We start from the raw sequence: 24,994 nt of genomic DNA on the forward strand, positions 1-24,994 counted from the left end.
CTCAACCTTTTTTATGGCTGCATAGTATTCCATGGTGTATATGTGCCACATTTTCTTTATCCAGTCTATCATTGATGGGCCTCTGGGTTGGTTCCAAGTCTCTGCTATCGTAAACAGTGCTGCAATGAGCATATGTGTGCATGTGTGTTTATAATAGAACGATTTATAATCCTTTGGGGTTTATACCCAGTAATGAGATTGCTGGGTCAAATGGTATTTCTGGTTCTAGAGCGGTGAGAAATCCCTATGCTGTCTTTCACAATGGTTGAACTAATTGTATTTTTTTGGCTCCACCCAGTAGAATACTGGTTTGCTGAGGGTAGGGACTGTATCTGTCTTGTTCCTTGGTGTATCCCTTGTGTCTAAAGCAGCATCTAATACATATTTTGATGTAAACATTTATTGAATGAATAAGGAAACAGGTAACAGGTTAATCAGAATGCAAGTGAATCTGAAGAGGTAAAACACATAAACAGTAAACCCACATCAAACAATAGTCTTTAATTTGGTTGAATTGATAATATATTTGAGTCTGTACTTTTCTTTCTTTCTTTTTTTTTTTTTTTTTTTTTTTTTTGAGATGGAGTCTCACTCTATCGCCCAGGCTGGAGTGCAGCAGCATGATCTCTGCTCACTGCAAACTCCACCTCCCAGCTTCAAGTCATTTTTGTGCCTCAGCCTCCTGAGTAGCTGGGATTACAGGCATGCACCACCATATCTGGCTTTTTGTTTTTTGTATTTTTGGGATAGGGTTTCACCATGTTGGCCAGGCTAGTCTTGAACTCTTGGCTTCAAGTGACCCACCCACTTTGGCCTGCGAAAGTGCTGGGATTACAGCCATGAGCCAAGGTGCCCAGCCCCATTTTCTTCTTAAAGTATTCCTATGAAGAAAATATAATCACTTGTCCCTTGATTGGTTTAACCTTATACAGATAAAGTATGTACTTTTGATTTGTATTTTGAGTGTAAAAAAAATCAGAGCAAATAACACGTTATAATGCTGATGTGGAGTTTTGTGTGATTTTCTCCCACTTTTTAAAAAAGGTGTTTGATGTAAATTTCAAGGGACTTGTGGTTTCAGTCACCCTGGCAACCTAGGTTTAGAATTAAGCCCTATTAACTGCCTCTCTATTTCAAGTGTTCTCAAGGTTATGTAGGTTTCTCATCTTATTTCCCAAGAGCCTAAATTTTCCATTTCAAATATGGGGCAAACCTTTTTTTTCAGTTTACTTTTAAAAATAGATAATAAAAGCCAAAATGAAAAGAAGGGTCTTTCCTCAAATTATAAATGTATATTTAAAAATTATATATCTATATAATACACACACACACAAATATACACACACACACTTATTTTTTCATATGTAATATTTTTTCCTAGAGCCTGGAAAATTTGGGTGGTAGGGAATAAAGTTGGTCGCTAATCTGAGTTCACCGTAATTAAAACTAATTGTATTAACCTTGGTTTTAATACTTGCTATGCAGACCCACTGTCACTTGAACTTAACATGTGCAGTATGGATTTGGTGGCCTGATGACTGACAGATTTTAAAACATTAGGAAGAAACTAACACAAACATTCTATTTACAAAAGGACATACACTGTTACTAGTTCTTGTGAAAGACCTGGAAAATTCCCACAATGACTGTGTTTGTTTCATGTGCATTCTTCCCCTGTGTATTTTAATCCTTGACTTTGTTTTCTCCTGATGCTTCCACCCAAGATCCTGCACAAATATAACTAAGACATTAATTGCCCTCACTTCCATGTACAAACACCACAGTAGAATCTGCTTGCTTAGTTACATGAAGTATACTCTGCTGTTTATATAATAACTCTAATTGTGCAGATTTTTATGTATCCAGACAAATGGAGCAAACTGGGATTGTTCAGTGAGGCCGGGCAGTGACCTTCATTTCAGCACAATGATTTGCTTGCTGTTTGTATACAAACAGCTGAACCACATCTTAATTCCAGGCTCAAATTTAAAAGCTGCAATGAATTCTCTGAGGCTGCCAGAGACAGAGACAGCTTCCTAATGGTAGAAGCTGAAGAGAGAGAGAGGTCTCCCAAAAACAAATACAGCAAGTGAACTTTAGCCATTCACTTCCTCCCAGTATATAGGATGATGGAGGTTGAGCAGATGTGATGTGTTCACTAAAATAAGGTGACCGACTGTCCCAGTTTGCCCCAGGATGGGGCAATGCCAAGAATGAAAAGTCCTGGGGAAACTAGAACGATTTGTCACCCTATTCAACATACGGGAAATAACTAGCTGTGAACTAATAATACCATTTCTAGGAATTGATACAAAGGGAACAATCACGTATGAGTATGCAGATTTTCATACAAAGTTATCTATCATATGCATATATCTGTGGATGGGTGTGGACACACCCATAGATATTGGAAAACAATGCCAAAACATATACAGTGATTATTTCTGGATACTGGGATCATGAGTACTATTTAATTTTTCCTTACACTTTTCTTTAATTTTCTGCAACAAGCATTATAATTTTTTGGTCGGAAAAAATCCAAATATTATTTAAAAAACTTAGCCAATAATAAGAGCAACCACACTGCCTTGTACAAAATAGCTACCAAATAAATAGTATTTGAAGTGTATGCATAAACATTTTTCCTTCAGACTTTTTAGCGATTGCATCTGTTGGGAGAGTCCTGGGTCCAAGATTCCACTGCAGAGTTGGAGTCAAGCCTGATTTATTTACATGTAATTAAACACTATCCTCATGAAAGACTTCAAGTACCTAACACTGACATTATCTACAGAGAATGGCTCACTTGCTCAGTGGGAGTGAACTCACTGCAGTTTATTCCTCGAAATAGTTTCCCATTAATACCACCTTCCTACCCAGCAGCAAGCATGACCACAAGCATAGTGCAATCTGACTTATAAACCAAGCAGGAAATGAAATCTAGAAGGGGAAGGGAATGAGCTAATTCTCTTTTTTGGTTTGGTGTCAATGTCACCCTAATGTCAGCATGTAACATTCTGTAAAAGACACGTCTCTGCTAAAGTGGAAAAAGAACAAATTTGGTACAGCTGTAGAATAATCCTTGTGGGGAACAAAAGGACCAGCTCCAGAACTAACTGCCCCAGTTCACAGCTGTATATCCACTACCCACACGGTTTAGAGAGATGCCAGGTGACTTCAGCTCACTCAAGGTCATTCACTGAGATGCTAGCACTACAACTTACAAATTGGCAAAGCAGGGTTTGGTGGTGATAAACAGTTACAAACTCCCGAGAGAAGAGCCAAGTGTTGTCCACTGCTAGAACGCAACCTCCAGAGGGCGTACATAGTACCACCCTTGGAAAAGAGCAGACAATGGGAATGAAAAGGAGAGAGTTGGGGTTCCACGTCCCAATGTATCTTGAACCTGCTTTCGTCTGCCATCATCGACCACCATCCTCTCTTACTTGATGACGGCCACAACCTCCCAACTGGTGTCCCCACTCCCATTGCTGCTCATGCCTCATGCTGTCATTCTCTACACAGCAGCCACACTGATCTGTTAAATATGTAAATCCAACCAGGTTACTTTGGGACATAAAACCCAAACCTCCTGCCTTGACCTCCAGGCCCTGTGGGAACTGGTCCTGCCAGCCTTGCTGCCTTCTCCCTTCCCTTTCCCTGTGCTCCACCCTCAGGTCTTTTTCTCACCCTTCACAGATGCCTTCTTGCCACAGGGTCTCAGGACTTGAAGATTCTCTCTGCCCACCATGCTCTTCGCATGACTGGCTCCCTTTTGCTTAGGTTTAAGTGCCATGCCACCTCTTGGGGATATTTTCTGACCCCCTCTAATTAAAACAGCTTCTCCCCAACTTGATAAATCTTCACTGAATCACCACCCTGCATCTTTGCTTCACAGCAGTGGTGGAGGAACCCTGAACCCACATTTTGGCTGACTACTAAATGGGCTGAGGGTTAAAAATGAGTATTTCGCCAAAACCGAATATGGATATCACTGAATAAACTTATGAGGGTACGAGAATAAAATGAAATTAACACTTTAGTTATCATTACAATGTTATTATTCAAAACTTAATTAGCCAAAATTTAAACTTTTGTTACTTCTCCCTGCTGCCTCTATACAACACATTTATGACAGATGCCAAACAGACATTTACTTTGACTTGAGGTTGGTGGGAAGTGACATATTATGAGGCCAGCTCTTTCAGTATGGTTGACTGCTGACAGTGACACTGATAGTGGGTTAAGCTTTTTTTCCTTCCAGAGAGAAAAGAATTAAGATAAGCTTATCTTATTTCATTTAATATGATGAATGCTACTGCCTCAAACAGGTCTGGCAAGATTAGCATTATGATATTAGCCTAATCTTTACTTTTCTGCTTTGCATGATTATTTAAATTTTTTGAAGATTTCTTGGCTCAAAAGTGGTATAATGCTCTTCCTAAAGATATTAAGTTGTACTCTTTTACTATTTATCTCCTTATTCATTTATTTATTCATATAGTTTTATAATGAACAATTTTGCATCTTAACATGTTGATAATACATACTTATATATATTTCTGTAGTTCCACTGACTAATAGAATTCAACATATAAAGGACATATGAAGATTTTTTACTCTAACATGCACTTGGACTGCTCATATATTTTTAAGAATATTCAGATATTAACAATAAGTCAGAATGATATGCCTTGCTTGTATTACAGACATTATCACATTGATTGGCTCTGATAATTATCTATGTGTTTCCATGATCACTGAGCATGTACAAGTCCAGAAATCTCAGAAATGACTTTGAAATAACACTTGACTGTTGGGTTTCCTAAAGGCAAGTTGAAGCCAGAGGTATATAAGAGATTTTAACTGAATAGTAAGGCCAAAGCCAAACTGGAAGGTATCTGCCCAGTGACTTACATGTACCTTGTCTATTGTTAGTCCCGTTAGATTGTGGGTGCCATAACAGCTACATTTCTGCTTTTATTCACTGTTGTAGCCCTAGTGCCTCAAAAGCACAGTGTTTACAGCACAAAGCAACCACCCAGATAAGTGAGATGAAGGAAGGGCTGACTGGATGAACCCTTCCAGTTACTTTAAAGAGTAACTACTACCTAGGCATCTTCATATTGAGAAAAGAAAGAAAAAAGAGGAAGGAGGAAGGGAGGGAGGGAAAGGGAGGGAGTGAAGGAGGGAGAGAGAGAAGAAAGAAAGAAAGAGAGAGAAAGAAAGAAAGAAAGAAAGAAAAGAAAGAAAGAGAGAGAGAGAGAGAAAGAAAGAAATACTGGCCAGTAGCATCGTATGCACTTCTCTCTGTGATCTGATTTCCCCCCTGATTTATAAGTATTTGTGAGATCTGCACGGGATGCTTGGTTCTGATTACAAATTCCGAAAAGAGCAGACTGAGTTCTTCTAGAGGCTGCCGTTTCTAAAGACCAGGCTGGCTTTGAGATTTCATTTTATTTGAGGTCTCTTTAAAGGAGGAAGGTTTTCAAAAAGAGAAACATTTTCTAGGTCCCAAGTCCTGCTACATTTGGCTCAACAGAAAATCACCTAATTCTGCTCTTGGGGTAGAAATAGGTTGAGTGAATTGACGCAGCAGGGAGAAAAACAGGGTGATATCACACAGCCAGGCAGAACTGGGACATCACACCCAGAGCCTTCTGCCTCTAAGAGTCCTCAACTATTGATCCTGCAACTCTATTGTACTACTGCATGCATAAAGCATGGGAGACAAGAGCTCTCTCTTTATTCCTTCCCTCTCTCTAGTAAATTTACAGAAGAACAACATCCAAAACAAAACCCTGTCATTGCTGGATTGTATAGCGTCCTACTTGCTTAAAAGTCAAATTTACAGAGATTTACTTGTGTTGCATTTAGCAATTCCTTAGTGTGTATATTTGTGTGTGTGTGTGTGAGCATATGTATTTTATTTATTACTTAATAAGTGATAGTGGCTTGGTGTCAAAAACTCATGCAATGGATTTGTTCTACTTTTCTGGCTTTCTCTCTCTCTCTTTTTTTTCCACCCCTAGATACTTTGCAGCCATCTTCTCTTCTTTTAACCTCATTTAGGTAGAGAGATCTGCACTATAATTATCTTTATGGTCATCAGTACCCTAAAGAGGTTTTCAAGCCCATTACATTGGGCCCCTTCTCAGGTTTTCCATACCCCTTTACCGCTTGCTGCTAAGGTTTAGCTCTGAATCAACCAAGATCATCTTTACAGGTCAGGCATTATAAGAATACTAGCTTGATAGACAGATTTTTCCAAGTACAAGTAAGGGATCTACACATAAATGAACACATTCCAAGGGAAACTAAAAAGGGCATCTAACTGAATGATAAAGTGTCTTTAGTTTCTTTAGTTCACACCAACTGACTCTGATGGTCTGTGCTGTTTCCTTTTTCACCCTGGGTCCACTGACAGCAATCATGTTTAAAATAAGAATAGCATCTCTTACATTTGTGCCACGTGCTTTGTATATGTTAAATCTGAAACCTTTTTAAGCAGCTTATGGTGTAGGTGTCTTCAGTATTATTTTGTATGTGAGCAAACTGAAGTTCAGAAGGATTTAGTAGCTCACACACCATAACAATGTCAGTGGCACAGGTGAGATCCAAACTAGGGGTTCTATCACCCCGAAGCTTTTGCTTTTTTGCCTGTGCTGAACCTTTATTTTTCATATATTCACTGAAATGCTTCCACCCAGACTGCAGCTGTTAAAGGATGCCTGAAATAGCTGCCTCATCCCAAACCATCTAAACCAGAAGCTGTGGGCTGGCCTGAGAGGTTTTGAATCCTTACCCAAGAACCCAGGTGACTCTGAAGGACTTCAGAGTTTAAACACCAGAGCCTAGAAATTTCTAAACTTCCTGATAATTGGCATCATGCCAAAATGCTCTGTCTTTCCAGAGGGCCGACACTCATCTGTACCCTTAGACTGAGGCGAGTTCCCTATCATAGCACAGGGGAAGATAAATTAGTAAGTGACAAACACAAGAAAGTATTATCTTTGCTGGACTCTAGCCTCTTGAACAATAGCTCTAATCCAGAAAGAAGCCGGAAGAACAGGCTTATGGAGACCCAGGCTATACAGGGCTGTGACTCTGGGTGAGGATTCAAGGAGGATGCTGCCTTTTGGATTCCTCTTGCCTTTGAGAACTAGTTCTTTTATCATCACAGCAAAGGCAGTCCACCCTCAGAATATGTCCTCTGGCTCTGGAAAGCATTTTGGCAATGGTACTCACTTCTCCTTTGGCAGCCTTGGCTGTTTGATTTGCAGGTGTTTGGAGCATGGGGGTGTTGTGGAGTTGTAGGATTTGGGGGAAGCCTTCCTAACTTCTCTGAGTGTCTCTTTTTCCTTCTATTTCTTAATGGTTATCATGAAAGATTCAGTGAGATTACAGTTTGTTTTGGCTAGTAATACCATTTCCTGAGAGGTTACAATATTCTGGTCATGGAACTCAGCCCTTAACATAGATCAGATTGTTTTTCAACAACAGTCTCATGGGGCAGTGGTGTTCTTGTCTCTCTTTCAAATTTAGGGAAACTGAGGCTTAATGAAGAGAAGCTACTTGCCCAAGATTACTCAGCTGGTGAGTGGTGAAACTGTGATTTAAAACCAGGTTTGTATGACTCTTAGCCATATGGTTCCAGCTAGTTCACTGCCTGGTACCTAGATTTCAACAAACGGTAGGGGCAGTTGTTATTGACAATGATTCCCTTGAGGATGATGATCATTTTCACTAGTGTCTCTCCTGGGACTGTGTAAATGCCTCAAGGGCAGGGATTCTCTTTTTAGACTCACATGAATTACACCTCACAGTGCTGATGTATGTGGGTCGAATAATACCTGCTCGGTGTGTACACTGAGGTGGAACACCTGTGCTGCCGTGTGCGTCAGCACATTCATCACTCTTTAAATATGGGCAGGGTTTTAATCCACAAAAAAACGGAATTTATGGAAAGGAAATGCACACTTTTAGATAGTTTTGTTGAATATTCAATGCTAATTAAATTACCCTATTTTAGAGATCTAATTTTTTTAGAAAGGTAGGTTAGCAGCATGGGTGAAAAGCACAGGCCTTGGGTTTGGCTTTTGGCTGAGATATTATATCCATAACTTGACTAGGTCATTTCACCTCTCCGGATTTCAAGATTCCACTAGCAAAATGGGAATAGCAATAATACCTGTCTCATAGGTCATGGCAGGGCATTAAATAAAATGATGAAACACCTAGCATGGCACCTGGTCCACAGAAGATATTGAATCAATGTTAATAATTACTATCTTACACTCAGGGCAGCTTGTTTCTCTTCCTATCCCCTTCCTCCATCCAAACAAGAATAAAGCCATGATTATAATAACCAACAGGATTACTATCTGCCCAAGCAGTGTTTTAAGCATTTTCTATATACGGTAATTAATTTTCATAAGAGTGAGGAAATGGAGGCACAAAGAGCTAAGCAGCCTGCCTACAGCCACACAGCAGAAATACGAACCCAGTGCTCTGGCTCCCAATTTTGTACTCTTGTCCATGACACCATACTGCTTATGAACACTGATGAATCTAAATCAAGTATCTGTTATTTTCTTCTTAGTGAGGATTTAGAGTTTCTAGAGCTTATTCTACCATTACAAGCAAACAACTCTATGACATGCTTTCCTGTGTTCTCCCTGATCACTCAATAACAAATATAGTGGTTTTTCACACTTGGAGAGAAATGTATAAAATTGGATTTCTACTGAACAGTGATAGAAAAACAGTCTAGTTCTTAGATTACTTCAGATATAAGTAGCAGATAATCTTCTCAGGCAAGGTATTAGAGAAGCTGAATCAGAAAGGAAATGACCTGCCGGGCACGGTGGCTCAAGCCTGTAATCCCAGAACTTTGGGAGGCCGAGATGGGTGGATCACGAGGTCAAAAGATCGAGACCATCCTGGTCAACATGGTGAAACCCCGTCTCTACTTAAAATACAAAAAAGTAGCTGGGCATGGCGGCGCACACCTGTAGTCCTAGCTACTCGGGAGGCTGAGGTAGGAGAATTGCTTGAACTCAGGAGGCGGAGGTTGCGGTAAGCTGAGATTGCGCCATTGCACTCCAGCCTGGGTAACAAGAGAGAAACTGTCTCAAAAAAAAAAAAAAAAAAAAAAAAAAAGAAAAGTACAGCCTTATTTCATAGCTACACGAGATTACACTACTCATGAAATCCAAACTTTCATAGATTTTTCACGTTTAGATGGAGTATCAGTGGCTAACTGACAAACTCCAGCCACTTCTTGATCATCCAATTCTGAAACTATTCCTGAAAACTCTGTCTTAAACTCTGACATTATGGTTCTTTCCTGGACCAGTTAGTTGGATGAACTAATTACAGATTTGTTGAGGTAGAAGGGACCTTGGATTCCACTTTTCAGGACTTGGTGAAGTTGGAAATCTTGGTGGCTTACATAAGACAGGTTGGCAAATTTATGATGACATTGGGAGCAGATCTAGGAGCTCTCTCTCCAAAACTTGTTCCCCAGCGCCTTGATTCCTTTCCACTGTCTATCCTACTGTCTGCTGTCTTGCCAGTCTGCCCACCTTCACCCTCCAGCTAACAGACACACACACCAACTGGGTCTTAATGTTGGGAATCCTGGACCAAGTATTCTGGTCTGAGAGGCAGGACACTGTCTGAGAATCCCAAACTGTGATTATAATTTTACTTCCTCCCAACCCACATATCTTCTGGGAGCCTAGCAAAATTGAATTTCTGGGTCAGTGTTGACTTTTACCATTTATGATTTAATTAACTTGGAAAGAAACTAAACCTTTTTCCAGGAAGGAAAAACAAGATAAATGGTATCCAAGCTCCAAGTTCTCACTACATAATGTCTACATAATTATCTCCTGGACTGTGTACTTGAACATGGAGTGTCAAGACAGGAAAGGAGCTGATTCTCAGGAATCCTCATTCCCTTTCCCATTCAGTGGCCTTTAAAGTCCTCAAAACTACTGTGGCTCCTGGAATATAGACCATGCCCAGGGACTCAGATTTTTCCAATCAACTCTCCTCCATGGGTATATAGCTTCAAAGGTCACGTCCGTGTCACCCTTCACTCTAACACTAAAGCCTGGCAAACAGCATATGCTCAATAAAGACTAGTTGACCAATATATGGTTCCAAGTTTATTTCAGTGCTTAAAGATATTTTAGGTTTCAAGATGGAAATACAGTCGTATTTTCCCTGGCTTAAACTCCTCCAATGGCTTCTCCAGGATCTTGGAATAAAATTGAAACCCTTTTCATGGCCCTTAAGATCCCTAGGATGTCTGGCCCTGCCCGGCTCTCTGCACTCTCCCTGTAAACACTCTCCCTCAATGACTAATTTCTACTCACATTATTCCCCTTTCTGGTCCAGGAACACATCAAGCCCCTTCCTACCTCAAAGCCTTTGTACTTGCTGTTTCCTCTTCCCTATGCCCCCACTACTTTCTATCATAGCAGCCTGCTCATTTCTTTCAGAACACAAATTTTAATCTATTGTTATCCTTATATATTCATTTGTTCACTTGTTTATTGCCCATGTTCCTTACTTGAGTATTTGATCCACAGGCCAAGGTTTGAGATATGTTATTCATAGCTGTAGCAGCAGTGCTGGTTGGACACAAGGAAAGCATCCTGTGTATACTTGCCGAAGGAATTCAAGTATCTACCCTTTCATATCATCCTATCACATCTAAATATCAAATAAACTATTCAGGAAAGATATTCTGCCTCCATTTAAACCATTCCATGGCCCAGTACACAGAAAACATTTTAGTTAAATTGAAAAAGGAAGGACCATTAAGAAGATAATACATGAGGCAACTGGAGGGAACAACTTCCTTTTCTGACTTTGTAACTGACTTAACGTGGGAACAATGTAATAGAACTCCATTTCTATGAATAATTTGGGCGTAATAAGCCTGGCTCACTCTGCACTGTACCATTAGGATGAGTAATGTATTTCATAGAAGAAAAATGTTACAGAAAGTTGCTGCATTTTGCTTTGTTTTTGTCTTTGGTTTTAATATGGTCGCAGCAGATGAGCTTTCACTGAAGAACACTAGAGCTGTGGCAAGATTTCCCAGTTAGGGCATTTCATTTTCCCATTCCTTGGAAAATGCCAAGTGTCCAAGTTTGGCTGTGTTTTCTAATTCCTGGCAATAATGAAATCCATACGTCACGAAGCCCATGGCCTGCCAGGCAGTAAGGAACTTGATAAATAATGAATTGCCAAGTGGCATCTTTGGTTTCAACTTAATAGAATATAATTTCAGATACATTAGCACAATACTGGGTTGCAAAATTCCTTTCTTTTCAGCAAAATTATTTGAATGTTCCAGTATTTAATCTTTGGGGCATGTTTATTATAGAGGGTAACTTACATTGTACAAAACTACCAATAAAGATAATCTTGGAATATATCTTCTACTCAGGGAATAGGACAGGGTCCTTTGCATCAATTTTTTTTTCAAATTAACGTAATTTACCTACCATCTTCCCAATCTCTGCCATTTCTATGTACCAACACAAGATACTTTCATGATTGGTTTTGATCATATCCAGGTACCACCTGTGTTTATTTACTTAATATATTTTATTTAAATTGATTCACTTTTTAAATGTTAATATATTTCTTTAAAAGGGAAAACTTATGTCATTGTTATGAAAGACAAAGCAGCACCACCAGCCATGAATGAAAAGTAAGTGTCATGGGATCTAAACAAGGCTTTAAATCCTTAACTGGATGATGTTGCCTGCAGAAGGCTCTAAGCCTGAGATCTGTGGAGATCTTAATGACCTACTATCACCAAATTAAAATGTTCTTCTTGACCTGGCCAGAAGAACTGAAAAATAAATGGAACAGGAGTGTCTTCCTTTTCACATGATTTGATGTCACTCAATGTGATGTTCTGGTAATACTTAACACAATCTCTGTTCTTAGCAAATGTAAGATTGCCACCCTATGATAAGTATCACTTTAGAGCAAGAACAACCCTCTGCTCTATTTCAAAGAAAGTGGGAAAATATATTCCAAATGCTTTGGAATCCCCAAAGCATTTCCCTTCTCCATCTCCATGCCTTCCTGAGGCTGCTGACCTAACGGCAGGATTTCAAGCACTCCTTTCTCAGTATCCCCATTGGTTTCCCATCAGAAGCAAAAACAATCTATTGCGAATGGAGACAATATTTTTAAAATAAATACATCTCATGGAAACTTGATCATATACTCTCCTGGCTTTCTATGTTAAAAACTCAGGGCCGGGCGCGGTGGCTCAAGCCTGTAATCCCAGCACTTTGGGAGGCCGAGGCGGGTGGATCACGAGGTCGAGAGATCGAGACCATCCTGGTCATCGTGGTGAAACCCCGTCTCTACTAAAAATACAAAAAATTAGCTGGGCATGGTGGCGCGTGCCTGTAGTCCCAGCTACTCAGGAGGCTGAGGCAGGAGAATTGCTTGAACCCAGGAGGCGGAGGTTGCGGTGAGCCGAGATCGCGCCATTGCACTCCAGCCTGGGTAACAAGAGCGAAACTCCGTCTCAAAAAAAAAAAAAAAAAACTCAGGAGAGGAGGACAACAGAATGGAGAGGATATAGTCTGCCTGAAAATAACCCACAGGTAGCAAACAGACTGACCAACTGAAGGATGAGTATCGGCCACAATTTAGCTGAGAGCAAAAGAGGCTGCCGCCTTCACCACACACACCATTTTTTCCAACCACAAAATATCACTATATTTAACTCATGAACACAGCGTTCTTATGCAACTGATCCAATATGACCATGTTGAGCAGGGTCCTGGCTATAAGTGAAGTGATGGCACTGATAAAAGGAGGTCAAGGATGTGAAATGTCACATTCACTACATAAGGATTCCAAAGAACACACCCTTAGACAAATTGGGTTATGAATGTACTCCTCAATTTTTGGCTATACTTAGAAAAAAAAAAAAAAAAGAGAGACAACAGCCAAATTCCTTGCAGACATGTGCCTTGGCACAATGTTATGGTTCCAGTTAAGGTGTCTAATACTTGGTAGCAGCAAACACGGAATTTCAGTAATAAACAAAACATGCTTGAATGGAATTTTGCTTTAATATATAAATAAAGTATGGGCACCAGCTGGCCACAAGAATAGTCAAAGATAAGATTCAGAAGAATAGGGCAGGAAAAGGGCTCAGCTTGTCAGAGGATGAAGTGGAGTTATTAGGACAAATTAAAGACGATCCCTGAAAGGATGATTTCTAGAATAATTAAAATCAAGTAGCAGAGATGACAGCTGGAGATTAGCAATAGAAGAAAGTGTAAGTAGGAGGGGAGAGAGTGGCGTAGGCCTGTAGTCCCAGCTACTCAGGAGCCTGAGGTGGGAGGATCACCCTCGAACCCAGGTTGATCAGGGCTGCAGTGAGCTGTGATCGCACCGCTGTACTCCAGCCTAGGTGACAGAATAAGACCCTGTCTCAAAAAACAAAACAAAACAAAACAAACGAAAGCCAAACCCAAACCCCAAAACAAAACAAAACCACTTGGAGGCAGAGGAAAACGACTAGAACTGAACTGTGACAAAGAAAAATGGTTAAAAAGAGTATTGAGTAGAGAATTGTGGATTTAGAAGGAAAATAAGTAAAGGATATGGGCGTCTACATGGAAAGAATAAAGGAAAAGTCAGGAAGACACACGAGTGTTGTTCCATTTCAAGCTCTGGGAATATCCCTTTGGGATCCTATAGAAATGGCAAATACAGGGCACTTGTACTCCTTCCTGTCCCACGGTAGATGTTACAAGTTGACCTTGGCACCATTTTCCTCTGAGTATGGATTTGGCCTCAGAACCCTTCTCAATACAGCTCTTTAGATAGCTACCATTGACTAATTTGACTTGACCCTGGTCATGAAACTTGCATGATTAAGGCATTACAAAACAAACACATCAACAAACCTATTGCCTAACGGGGAATAAAAAATGTACACTTCTTGCTGGAAAAGCAAAATGTTTCAATGTGAGCTGTTGCTGTATATAGACATCATAATCCACATGTACAGCGATAAGTATGCATGTGAAACATGAATATTTCAAGCAGGTGGACCCAAGCATCCTGTAATTATCTGCAATCTGAAATTCTGTTTTAACCATTTATAAGCACAGGAAAACCAACTCATCATGCACCCTGGCAACTGAAACCGTTGAGTCTGATAAAATGTTACAAAGTGTGTTTTGAGTTATAAGAGCTTATACGAAACAACAGTCTGTTAGAATAATCAGAACTTTCTTCTTCCTTCTCAAGCTTATAATACCATATTGGGCCCAGCATCTTAAAAGGTTGGCAGAAACACCAAACAGGTTGTTCTCCCCCCACATACCACACATTTTTAAAACCCACAAATAAATAGTGCAGTATTACATAATAGCATGGAAAATGATCAGACCATTTGAGGAATAACTGGGATTTCATCAATGTCAGTTAAAAAGAAACCACATTCATTGTCAGTCTGAAACTCGGTTGTGAAAAAAGGGAGGAAGGGTGGCATGTGACAAGGTGCACTGGTTTCCATTTCCTCTTGTGCACACTCATTAATTTCTCCCAGCTTCTGAGCATCTGAGGCTTTTGCCTATTCGTACAAAGAGCCACTTGAAGGCATACAATGCCCTCAGATTTTCTCTAGTCCAGGAAACATTCAGTGCTTTCTTTGAACTATTTTGTTTGAACATCCTGGTAAGTTATTCATGTTCTGCCAAACAGCTCAGAATGCTCTGGGGGAGGAGAGGCAGTGAGCTGCTGTTTGGGGCTCCTCTTTTGATGACTCTCTTATGAATTAACACCAACACAAAAAGATGCTCATTAGTCTAGATGGGCTTAACTGAGACAGAAAAGGAAGAGAGAGAAAAATGGTGGGTAGGGAGGGAAGGGAACAATGATGTCTCAAGAATTTTTGAGGCCTGAGAGTCTATTGACCCTAATGAATGAACCCATCATTGCTCCTGTGGACCATTAAAACAAGACCCTAACTCCCTCCTGCATAACCCTGCCTGTCCACTTCCCGCCCACTGCAGCCAGAATCCTCTTTTCAAAACACATCTCTAATCCACACTTTCCTCTTCAAGGCCTAAGAAGTTCCCCGTGGTATGGCCCTGCTTTCCTCTCTGGCAGCTTATGATACCCCTTGTTCTCCAAACTCCAGCCCCACTGGCCTTCTGTAAATTTCTCCTTACCCAGGGCCTTTGCTGACCACGGGACCTTTGCACAAGCTATTCACTCTGCCTAGAATGCTCTCCACCCATCCCTACTCCCATTGCTCAACTTTAATAATATTTGCTCAAATACTCATATGTCCTAAGGAGGACCTATTCTGCACCTGTCCTCACGGACTGGTTCAGGTCCCTCCCACTATCTCCTCTCAAAGCATTCCTTGTCAGCATTTATAACTATTTATAATTATATATTTGTGCCATTACTTTTCTGATGGCCTCATGAAACTGTGAGCTGTGTAGGGCTGCAAGAGTGACTACTTTCCTTTCCACTGTGCAATAATACCTTGTACGCACGTATAGTAAGCCTAAGCATTTAACAAAATTGTATTGAACCAATGAATTAATGTATTATGTAATACACTGCCCTGCTAATACATTCATAACTATGACATACAGGAAAAAAACTAGACAAACCCCCAAATATCGCATGCTCTCACTCAAAAGTGGAAGCTTAGCTATAACGATGCAAAGGCATAAGAATGACACAATGGGCTGTGGGGACTCAAGGGGAAAGAGTGGGAAGGGAGTGAGGGATAGCAGACTACAAATTGGGTTCAGTGTATACTACTCAGGTGATGGTGCACCAAAATCTCACAAATCACCACTAAAGAACTTACTCATGTAACCAAATAGCACCTGTTCCCCTAAAATTTTTGGAAATAAAAAATTTTTACAGTCTTATACTGAAAGCCAAACATTACTTAGAAAATAACATAAAGCAAACATAGCAAACTTTCCTGCACATTATATTGATGAATGAAAGCTGCGACTAATCTCTTGAGTGTGAATACTTAAAACAACCAGAAAGGAGACTGTTCCTTTTCTTCAGTTCTCTGCTTTGAAGGGACTAGAATCTTTGCTATGGCTGACAGATAAAATGTAGACAAGTCATCTTGCTTGAAAAATAAACAAGGTTTATATCTTCTAGGATCTTCTGGGGAAACCAGCTCTTTACCCTGGAGTTGGCCAAAATGGAACTAACGGCAGCAACCCTCTACAAGAGGGACCCTGGAGAAACATAACTCACGTTGGTTTAGAAGCCTCGGCCTGGTCAGTCTGTAGTTTCTCTCCTCCTTCCACCTCCATTGTGCAATATACGATGCGATTCGGAGCCAAGGATTTGAGGCCTTGGACTTCCATGATTACCACCTGAAAAGAGAATTTCACATAATGGAGGTTACTGGCAAGGAGCCGGGCAGCATCACCCAGAGGAAAATACATAGATGTGAAGCTACAGAAAAAAACCAACAGGTATCTGATGGCTTCTATTAGGCTTGTACCAGTCATGCTGGGACCAGTCTAGCACAAAGATGCAATTCCTTATAGTGGAGCTGATTGCCTGCCAGAAAGACAAGGCTCACTGATTCAAATGCTCACAGGGGCCAGACAGGCATAGAAAATGGGCTTCTCTTTCTGTGTTAAGCAAATAAGATCAGTTTTTCATTTCTACCAAGAAATAGGCTCTTATTTCCTTTAAAAATAGTCTGGCTTTTGGATCAGAACTTAATAGAGACAAAGGCTCATAAATTCACTTTTCTCTTCACAGTAAGATAAGTGATAGTGCAAGTATGAATATAGAGGTCAACTACCATTCAGCATTAGACTCAGAGATACAAGAGGGAGTAACCGGGACTATAGCAAACTGGAGGGCACATGTTCCTTCTAAAGGGAGCAGCTGCCAGTTACAACCTTGTTGCCTTGTCTTTTCTCAGTTTAGAGTTACCAGATACTCCAATTTTGCCTTCCAGAAAATGGAAAAATAAATCAGACTCACAGTCAGAAAGCTGATTTTGAAATGTTGACAATAATTCAAATAGGGAGAAATAAAGTACACGAACTCTGTACAGACCGACATTATTGAGTCAAAACAAAAACATGTCTGCAGCTGCATAGTCTCTGACCCAGACTGAGGAAAGAAGCTGGCGTCATGATGGACCAAGATGTATCATTTTCATTTTCTGGCACTTACTACCACTACCCCAACTCCATGTAATCACGTGTTATTCTGATGTTTAGGAGTATGCCTTGTCATGAGAGATGGGGGAGGGAGAAGAATGTGGAAAGCAGAGATTGATTTTAAAACTCTGAAACAAATGACCCATATCAGAGATAATTAGTCCTCTACATGAAAAAATTATTCAGTTGTACTCGAAAGCATGTAATGGCATTACACAAGGAAAAGAATGTGAGTGTGCAAAAAATGTATACTTCCTTAGTGGACCAGATTCAAGAAAACACAATAGGGTTAGCATCGAACCAGGATTCCGCAACAATTTTCCTGGTGATGCTGCTGCTGCTGACCCAGAAGCCATACTTTGAGAACCATGGTACTACTCGTGTGAAGTCGGGCAAATGATTTGATGTTGAAGTCACTTCATGTTTCTTTCAAATCTCCAGCACCTCAGTTTCCTGATCTGTAAAGTGGGGGTAATAGTATGTATTCTGTGGCTGTCATGTGAAGATCAAATGCGATGATGTACATAACTGAACATTTTTACACGGTGAAGAAGCATATGAATAGAAAGAAATGGAAGGCACAACGAAAGAGTACAGACTTTGGAATTTAAAAGATCTGACTTCACATCTTGATTATGCAACTTCACGAGCTGTGTAATCATGTGCAGGTTTCTCATCCTCTCTGAGGCTTAGTTACCATACCTGCAAACACCTGAAAAGACTGTTGTGAGGGTTCACTGTGTTATAATGAAAAGCATCTGGATCATAGTGGTATTCTACAAACACCTGTTGCTTTCCATCAGCACACTCCCTTCGCCCAAGGCCTTGCTGCTGGGCACTGTGGACCTTCTTTCCCTTATTGCAGTTAACTATTACCTGGTATCCCCACCAGCCATGCAAATATATAGCTACGTAAAATATGTCTTGCACCAACCTGCAAATTCAAATCCTAGTCTGCTCTCAGGAGATGACAATCCTCTTTCTCCTTCTTGCCTCCCCTCACTCTGCTCACGAAAGCACATTCACAGATAGATGTGCAATGGTGTTTGCTGGCAGTTTTCTATCATGCGCAATTCACTGTTCTAATTAAAAAGTATTTGGGAATCCTAGGACATTTCATTCTGTACTTGCATTTACAAGTCAAACTATTTGAATCACATACACATGGAAGTATGAATGCATTCACATCTATATTTCAGATAATCAGATGTGCAATATTGAGTACTGACAAAGAATTAGAAAACCACAGATTTAGCAGTGCATGGTAGTGCACGCCTATAATCCCAGCACCGTTGGGAGGCTAGGGTGGGTGGATAGCATGAGTCCAGAAGTTCAGACCAGCCTGAACAACATGGCAAAACCCCATCTCTATGAAAAAATACAAAGATAAGCTGCATTTGGTGCTGTGTACTTGTAGTCTCAGCCACTTGGGAGGCTAAAGAGGGAAGATCACTTGTGCCCAGGAAGCTGAGCCTGCAGTAAGTCAAGGCTGCAGCTGTACCACTACACTCTAGCTTGGGCAGCAGAGTGAGACCTTATGTCAAAAAAAAAAAAAATGAGGAAAGAAACATTACAGATTTAAAACATTGATGAAAATCAACAAACCACCCCCCCTCCGCCACTTTCTGTAGGAAGACCAGAGACAGTAGGGAATAAATTGACACCTTTAATTGGCGATAATCAAATTCAGACACCTAAGAAAATACATTCAGTACCTCAGGTGGCAGTATTGTTTTTTTTTTAAAAAAAAGTTTGTGTGAAATCACACTGATAATTTTTTCACACACTAAGTGCTCTAGTTAATTGAATACTGCCTCTTACAACTGCACAATACATGTTGAAAACACTAATGTATCTCTATCCAAACTTAACACAGAAAAACAAATTACCTGCAGTTAATTCACAGCAGGTTTTAATAATGTTCTAGAAAATGCACTTCGTCTTTACACATTCTAATTGTGCAGAAATTTGATCTCTTCTCTTGGTCTCCCCAAATCTAGGCCCCAAATCTAGGGTTAATCTATAACCATTGTGGGGTTTGGAACTTTAGTAAGTTACAAGTGGTTCTCAAATTTTGGAGTAAGAAGCATGTAGGGCCTTGCTAAAGTACACAGTTCAGGGCTGCACCCAAATTGTGTGACAATCATCATAAATTAGTTTTCCCTAATAAGGTACCTTATGTCCATTTCCACCCCTAACCCCAGACAACACTAATCCACTTCCTATTTCTGTAGAATTCCCTTTAAGACCTTTTGTATCAAGGGAATCATACAATATGTGGTCTCTTGTGTTTGGCTTTTTTTTTTTTTTTTTTTTGAGACAGGGTCTCACTCTGTCACCCAGGCTCGAGTGCAGTGGCATGATCACAGCTCACTGCAGCCTTGACTTCCCCAGCTCAAGTGATCCTCCCACCTCAGCCTCCCAAGAAGCTGGGACTATAGGTGTACACCATCACACCCAGCTAATTAAAAAATTATTTTCATGTAGAGACAGTGTCTCATTATGTTACCCAGGCTGGTTTTAAACTCCTGAGATCAAGCAATTCTCCCACCTCAGCCTCCCAAAGTGCTGAGATTACAGATGTGAGCCACCATGCCAACCCTGGCTTTTTTCACTAGGCATCTTTTTGAGGTTCATCCATGTCATGGCATGTATCAGTGGGATGTTCCTTTTAATTGCTGAATCATATTACATTGTATGGGTACACCACATTTTGTCTATCCATTCACCAGCTGATTGACATTTAGGTTGCTTCCATTTTGGGCTATTATAAATAATGGTGCCATAAATATTTGCAGTCAAGACTTTGTATACACATATGTCTTCATTTCTATTGGGCATATGACAATGGAGTTGCTAGATCTATGATAGTTTTATGTTTAACTTTTTGAGAAAATGCTAACCTATTTTCCAAAGTGGTTGCATTATTTAATATTCCCATATAAAATATGTTCTCTACTGAGACTCTGGCTCAGTAGGTCTGGGTGGTGCCCAGGAAATCTGCATACTGAACTACCTTCCCAGGTAATTCTGACACAGCTAGATCAGAACTACTCCCTTAGATTACATACATATGAAAAAAAATGCGTGAAGAGAAATTACAGAGAAACTTATTGACATGTTGAGCATTTTCCCATAAAACTAGCCTGAATGGGTACTTACTTTGGGAGCTGAGATAAACTAAAAAAGACCCCACCCCAAGGGACTCTCAGCTATGTAGCCAACAGGAAGAATAAAGGGAAAGAAAATTTACAACTCACTACAAAATGATGCTAGCTTGCCTCTCATAAGTGTAACACAGATTGCCAAAATTTTTAACTTTCTAAATTATATAAGGTCTTTATAAAATCCTTGAGCACTGTTTTAAGACAGAAAGTAATACAAGATTAAATTTAGTAGGTGGCTTTTCAGATTGCATTTCCTTAAGAAAAACGTGGGCTCCTGGAGATGGGGAATCACTTGCTGATTAGCTGACCTATGCTTAGCATGCTGTTATTTTAATAACTGCTCCTGGGGTGCAAAAAGAAAAACAAGCTGATTGTGATGCATCTAATCACTCATGTCCTGTTTGCTGTGCCAAGAAACTTTCAAGGGCTCACGGATTTTTACCTCCAACGAGAAAGACAGCACAACGTCTGACTTGGAGAGCTGGTTCTCACTCTCCTCGCCCATGTCGATGATGGAAGCATTGTGGCTGCGTTTGAGTTTCTGGAGCTTGAACTCCCCGCCTTTGGATACCGGCATGCTCTCCAAGTTGGCCATGAGCAGGTTGACAGATGACTTCAGTTCCTCAATGTACATGTTTTCCATTTCTTTGGATACAAACTTCGGAAATTTGCGTTCCTTGGGAAGAAAAAGAAAAGTATGAGCAGAGAAGTAAATAGAGAACTGATTTAAATAGAAGGTCTTTGTCTCATGGCCCAGAGTAAGGATCACATCGACTACTAGTGAAATTCACTCAGATTTCATGGCCTTGTGCTAGAAAAATGTTCAGCCTAGTTGGGTAGACAGCTGCCTGCCTGCTATTTATACATTCTAACAGGTAAGAAACACGTATATAAACATCCAGTAAGAAACACTGAAATGCTTTATTACAGTTCTATTTCCTCCCCAGTTTTCTTCAGCAAATTTGCTTTGTAGAAAGAAAAATGGGGTGAAATTTTTCAAATTTGGTTTCAGTTCAGTTTTTCTTTTTAGTAAAATGCAGTCAGTTGTTTTTAAGTGAGGGAAACAGAAAGAGACCCTATTTCTGGATATCTGCAGAGATTTTCTCACATGAATAATTCAAAAGGAGCTCATTTGAGATGTTTCAAACATAGTCTATTTCTAAGAATAATAGTTACTGTTTTAAAAAACTGAAACAAATTAATGAAGTGATGAAAAACGTGATTAAAATGCTTTAGAAGACAGCAATTCAGTATCATAACTGACTTCTATTTTCTCATGTTTATAAATTTAGTTGTAGCTGCAACATGTGCTAACCATGCTATTTGTTTCTTCATACCTACAAGTTACCCAGGTACCTAGAATATGCTTTGGATCAATCACCTTCTCAAACAATCATTTACCACTTGAAATATTAACTTTTTTTCCCAAGTCCTACTCCATAACTGATGGAGTGAGAAGCAAGCCAAGTCAGATTGACTATTTTTTTTTTTTTTTTGCAAGTGACGGAAAAATCCAGCTCAAACTGGCTTAAAACAACAAAAGAAAATATCCTGGGGTAGATTCAGCTTCAGGCAAGGCTGGAATCAGGGCTCAGATGATATCAGCACAACTGAAATTTTTGTTAAAATCTTGGCTTTGGTTCCTCTGAAGTGGCTTCATGCTCAGTTTGGCTCCCCTGTAGTCACAGATAAGCTGCTAAAGATGTGGATGGTACAACATCACATCATGCTATCTAAAGGAAGAATATTTCCTCTTGTAATATGTAAGGAAGATGGAGACAATCTTTCATCACAAAGTCTAACTTTTATACTTGTCCAATTGACTATATTACTGGTCAGTTTCTTTTTTTTATTATACTTTAAGTTCTGGGGTACATGTGTAGATCATGCAGGATTGTTATGTTACATAGGCATATACACGCCATGGTGGTTTGCTGTATCCTTTCCCCGTCACCTACATTAGGTATTTCTCCTAATGTTATCCCTCCCCAATCCTCCCTAATCCCCGATTCCCTCCTCTAGTCCCCTACCACCAACAGGCCCTGGTGTGTGATATTCCCCTCGCTGTGTCCATGTGTTCTCATTGTTCAACACCCACTTATGAGTGAGAAAATTCTGTGTTTGGTTTTCTGTTCTTGGGTCAGTTTGCTGAGAATGATGGTTTCCAGATTCATCCATGTCCCTGCAAAGGACATGAACTCATCCTTTTTGATGGCTGCACAGTATTCCATGGTGTATATGTGCCACATTTTCTTTATCCAGTCTATCCTTTGATGGGCATTTGGGTTGGTTCCAAGTCTTTGCCATTGTAAACAGTGCCACAATGAACATACGTGTGCATTGTGTTTATAATAGAACGATTTATAATCCTTTGGAATATATACTCAGTAATGGGATTGCTGGGTCAAATGGTATTTCTATTTCTTGATCCTTGATGAATTGCCAGACTATATTCCACAATGGTTGAACTAATTTACACTCCCACCAAGAGTGTAAAGGTGTTCCGATTTCTCCATACCCTCTCCAGTATCTGTTGTCTCCAGATTTTTTAATGATCGCCATTCTAACTGGCGTGAGATGCTATCTCAATGTGGTTTTGGTTTGCATGTCTCTAATGACCAGTGATGATGAGCATTTTTTCATATGTTTGTCAGCTGAACAAATGTCTTTTGATAAGCATCTGTTCATAACCTTTGCCCACTTTTTGATTTTTTTTCTTATAAATTTTTTTAAGTTCTTCGTAGATTCTGGATATTAGCCCTTTGTCAGATGGGTAGACTGCAAAAATTTTTGCCCATTCTGTTGACTGCTGGTTCACTTTAATGATTGTTTCTTTTGCTGTGCCAAAGCTCTTAAGTTTAATTAGATCCCATTTGGCTATTTTGGCTTTTGTTGCCATTGCTTTTAGTGTTTTAGTATTGAAGTCCTTGCCTCTGCCTATGTTCTGAATGGTATTGCCTAGGTTTTCTCCTAGAGTTTTTGTAGTGTTAGGTCTTATGTTTAGATCTTTAAACCATCTGGAGTTAATTTTTGTATAAGGTGTAAGGAAGGGGTCCAGTTTCAGCTTTCTGCATGTGGATAGCCAGTTTTCCTGACATTACTTGTTAAACCGGGAAATCACTGGCCAATTTCTATGGCCAGTAATATGCTATGGAGATTTGCATAGGCATGGCTTATGTCCTCTGTCCTTGCGGCTGGGAATAGAACTCCACCTAGATCACGTGGAACATGAATTGGTATGCCAATTCTGTGTGGCAAAAAAATAAGCTGTCTCATACATGGGCATCTGAGTCAAGATGAACCAACTAATTCTATTAGGGGGCCAGTCATCAATCAGATTTACTCTCTCAAGCAGTTGAACTGAGAGACGCTGAAAGTATAATTGGCTCGTAGGGCTGAAACAGTAAGATCTTACAGACTCAGGGTTGGCTGCCGTACTCGATCAGGTCAAAGCAGAATAAGGCACTTGACAAAGAAGAGAGAGAAAGAGGTAGAGACAAAGAGAAAGAAGAAGTAAGAGAGGTAGGGACTGAAGGAGGGAGGAAAAGGGAGAGAAAAGAAAAGAAAGATGCTGTCTAGCATTACAGAAAAGAGCTCTGACTTTTATCATTTTCTAATTTCCACAGGCCCAGTCATTTCTCCCATACTTTGGTTCCGTAAGAATTTATTTTTCTTTCAGTAATTCCCCACCCACTAGTTAGTTAAAAGGGTTATTCTTCCTTACCACCTCACAGCTTCAAATATGCAGAGTGGTTCTTGTCCGTAGAGCTTGGAGATGTCTCTGTGCTGGGCCAGTGCCAGCCTCCTTCCCACATGAAGGCTGTCCTAAGTATTGTTCTCCTCTCCCCTTACCTCCCGGCATAACCAACAGCCTTCTTGTCATCTTCCATATTTCAGCTTCAAGACTTCACCTCGCTGGGTTGGGTCCTCCTATTGTACTTGCTAACTCACCTTCTTGGTAACACTTATTGAAATGAATTGAATGTTTGTGTCCTTGCATAATTTGTATGTTGAAATCCAATCCTCAAAGTGATGATATTTGAAGATGGGCCTTGGGGAGGTCATTAGATCATGAGGGCCCTCATGATGGAATTAGTGCCTTTATAAGAGAGGCCTCAGAGAGCTGCTCATTTGCTTCTGCCACCATGTGAGGACCTAGTAAAAAGACAGCTGCCTATGAACCAGGAAGTGGGCCCTGATCAGACACTGAATCTGCTGGTGCCTTGATTTGAACTTCCCAGCCTCCAGAATTGTGGGAAACAAATTCCTCTTGTTTATGTCAACTATGGTATTCTGTTACAGCAGCCTGAAAAGACTAAGACACTTGTTATAATTAATAAATTAATTGTGAAGTTTGTTCAATGTCTGTCTTTCCTGCTGGGCAATGATTCAGGACAACATCTATCTTAAGACTCCTGTCGAATTCTCTGTATCTAGCATAATGTTTGGCATGTAAGTATTCAATACATATGAATTGAGTGAACAGATCAATGGCATGTCAAAAATGCCCATATTAAAAATCACTGTGGTGAAAATTCAGCTGTGAGGAGTAGGCGGAGAGATGATAAACTAACGAACACTGAGATTCTGCTT

At 40.1% G+C, this 24,994-nt stretch overlaps 1 protein-coding gene across 15 annotated transcripts in view; it reads right to left on the reverse strand.

Moving 5' to 3' along the window:
• The window catches only part of CADPS (calcium dependent secretion activator), a 473,986-nt gene that overhangs the window by 229,447 nt on the left and 219,545 nt on the right, over positions 1-24,994 (reverse strand). For all 15 annotated transcript variants that reach the window (XM_074404483.1, XM_074404482.1, XM_074404481.1 and 12 more), the window contains exons 5-6: positions 20,844-21,077; positions 16,306-16,427 (exon numbers count right to left, since the gene is read on the reverse strand). In XM_074404483.1, coding sequence (XP_074260584.1) covers positions 16,306-16,427; positions 20,844-21,077 — 356 coding nt within the window. The remainder of the gene's footprint in view (positions 1-16,305; positions 16,428-20,843; positions 21,078-24,994) is intronic.

This window comes from Saimiri boliviensis, chromosome 8 (genome assembly GCF_048565385.1).
Source record: "Saimiri boliviensis isolate mSaiBol1 chromosome 8, mSaiBol1.pri, whole genome shotgun sequence".
Taxonomy (NCBI): domain Eukaryota; kingdom Metazoa; phylum Chordata; class Mammalia; order Primates; family Cebidae; genus Saimiri; species Saimiri boliviensis.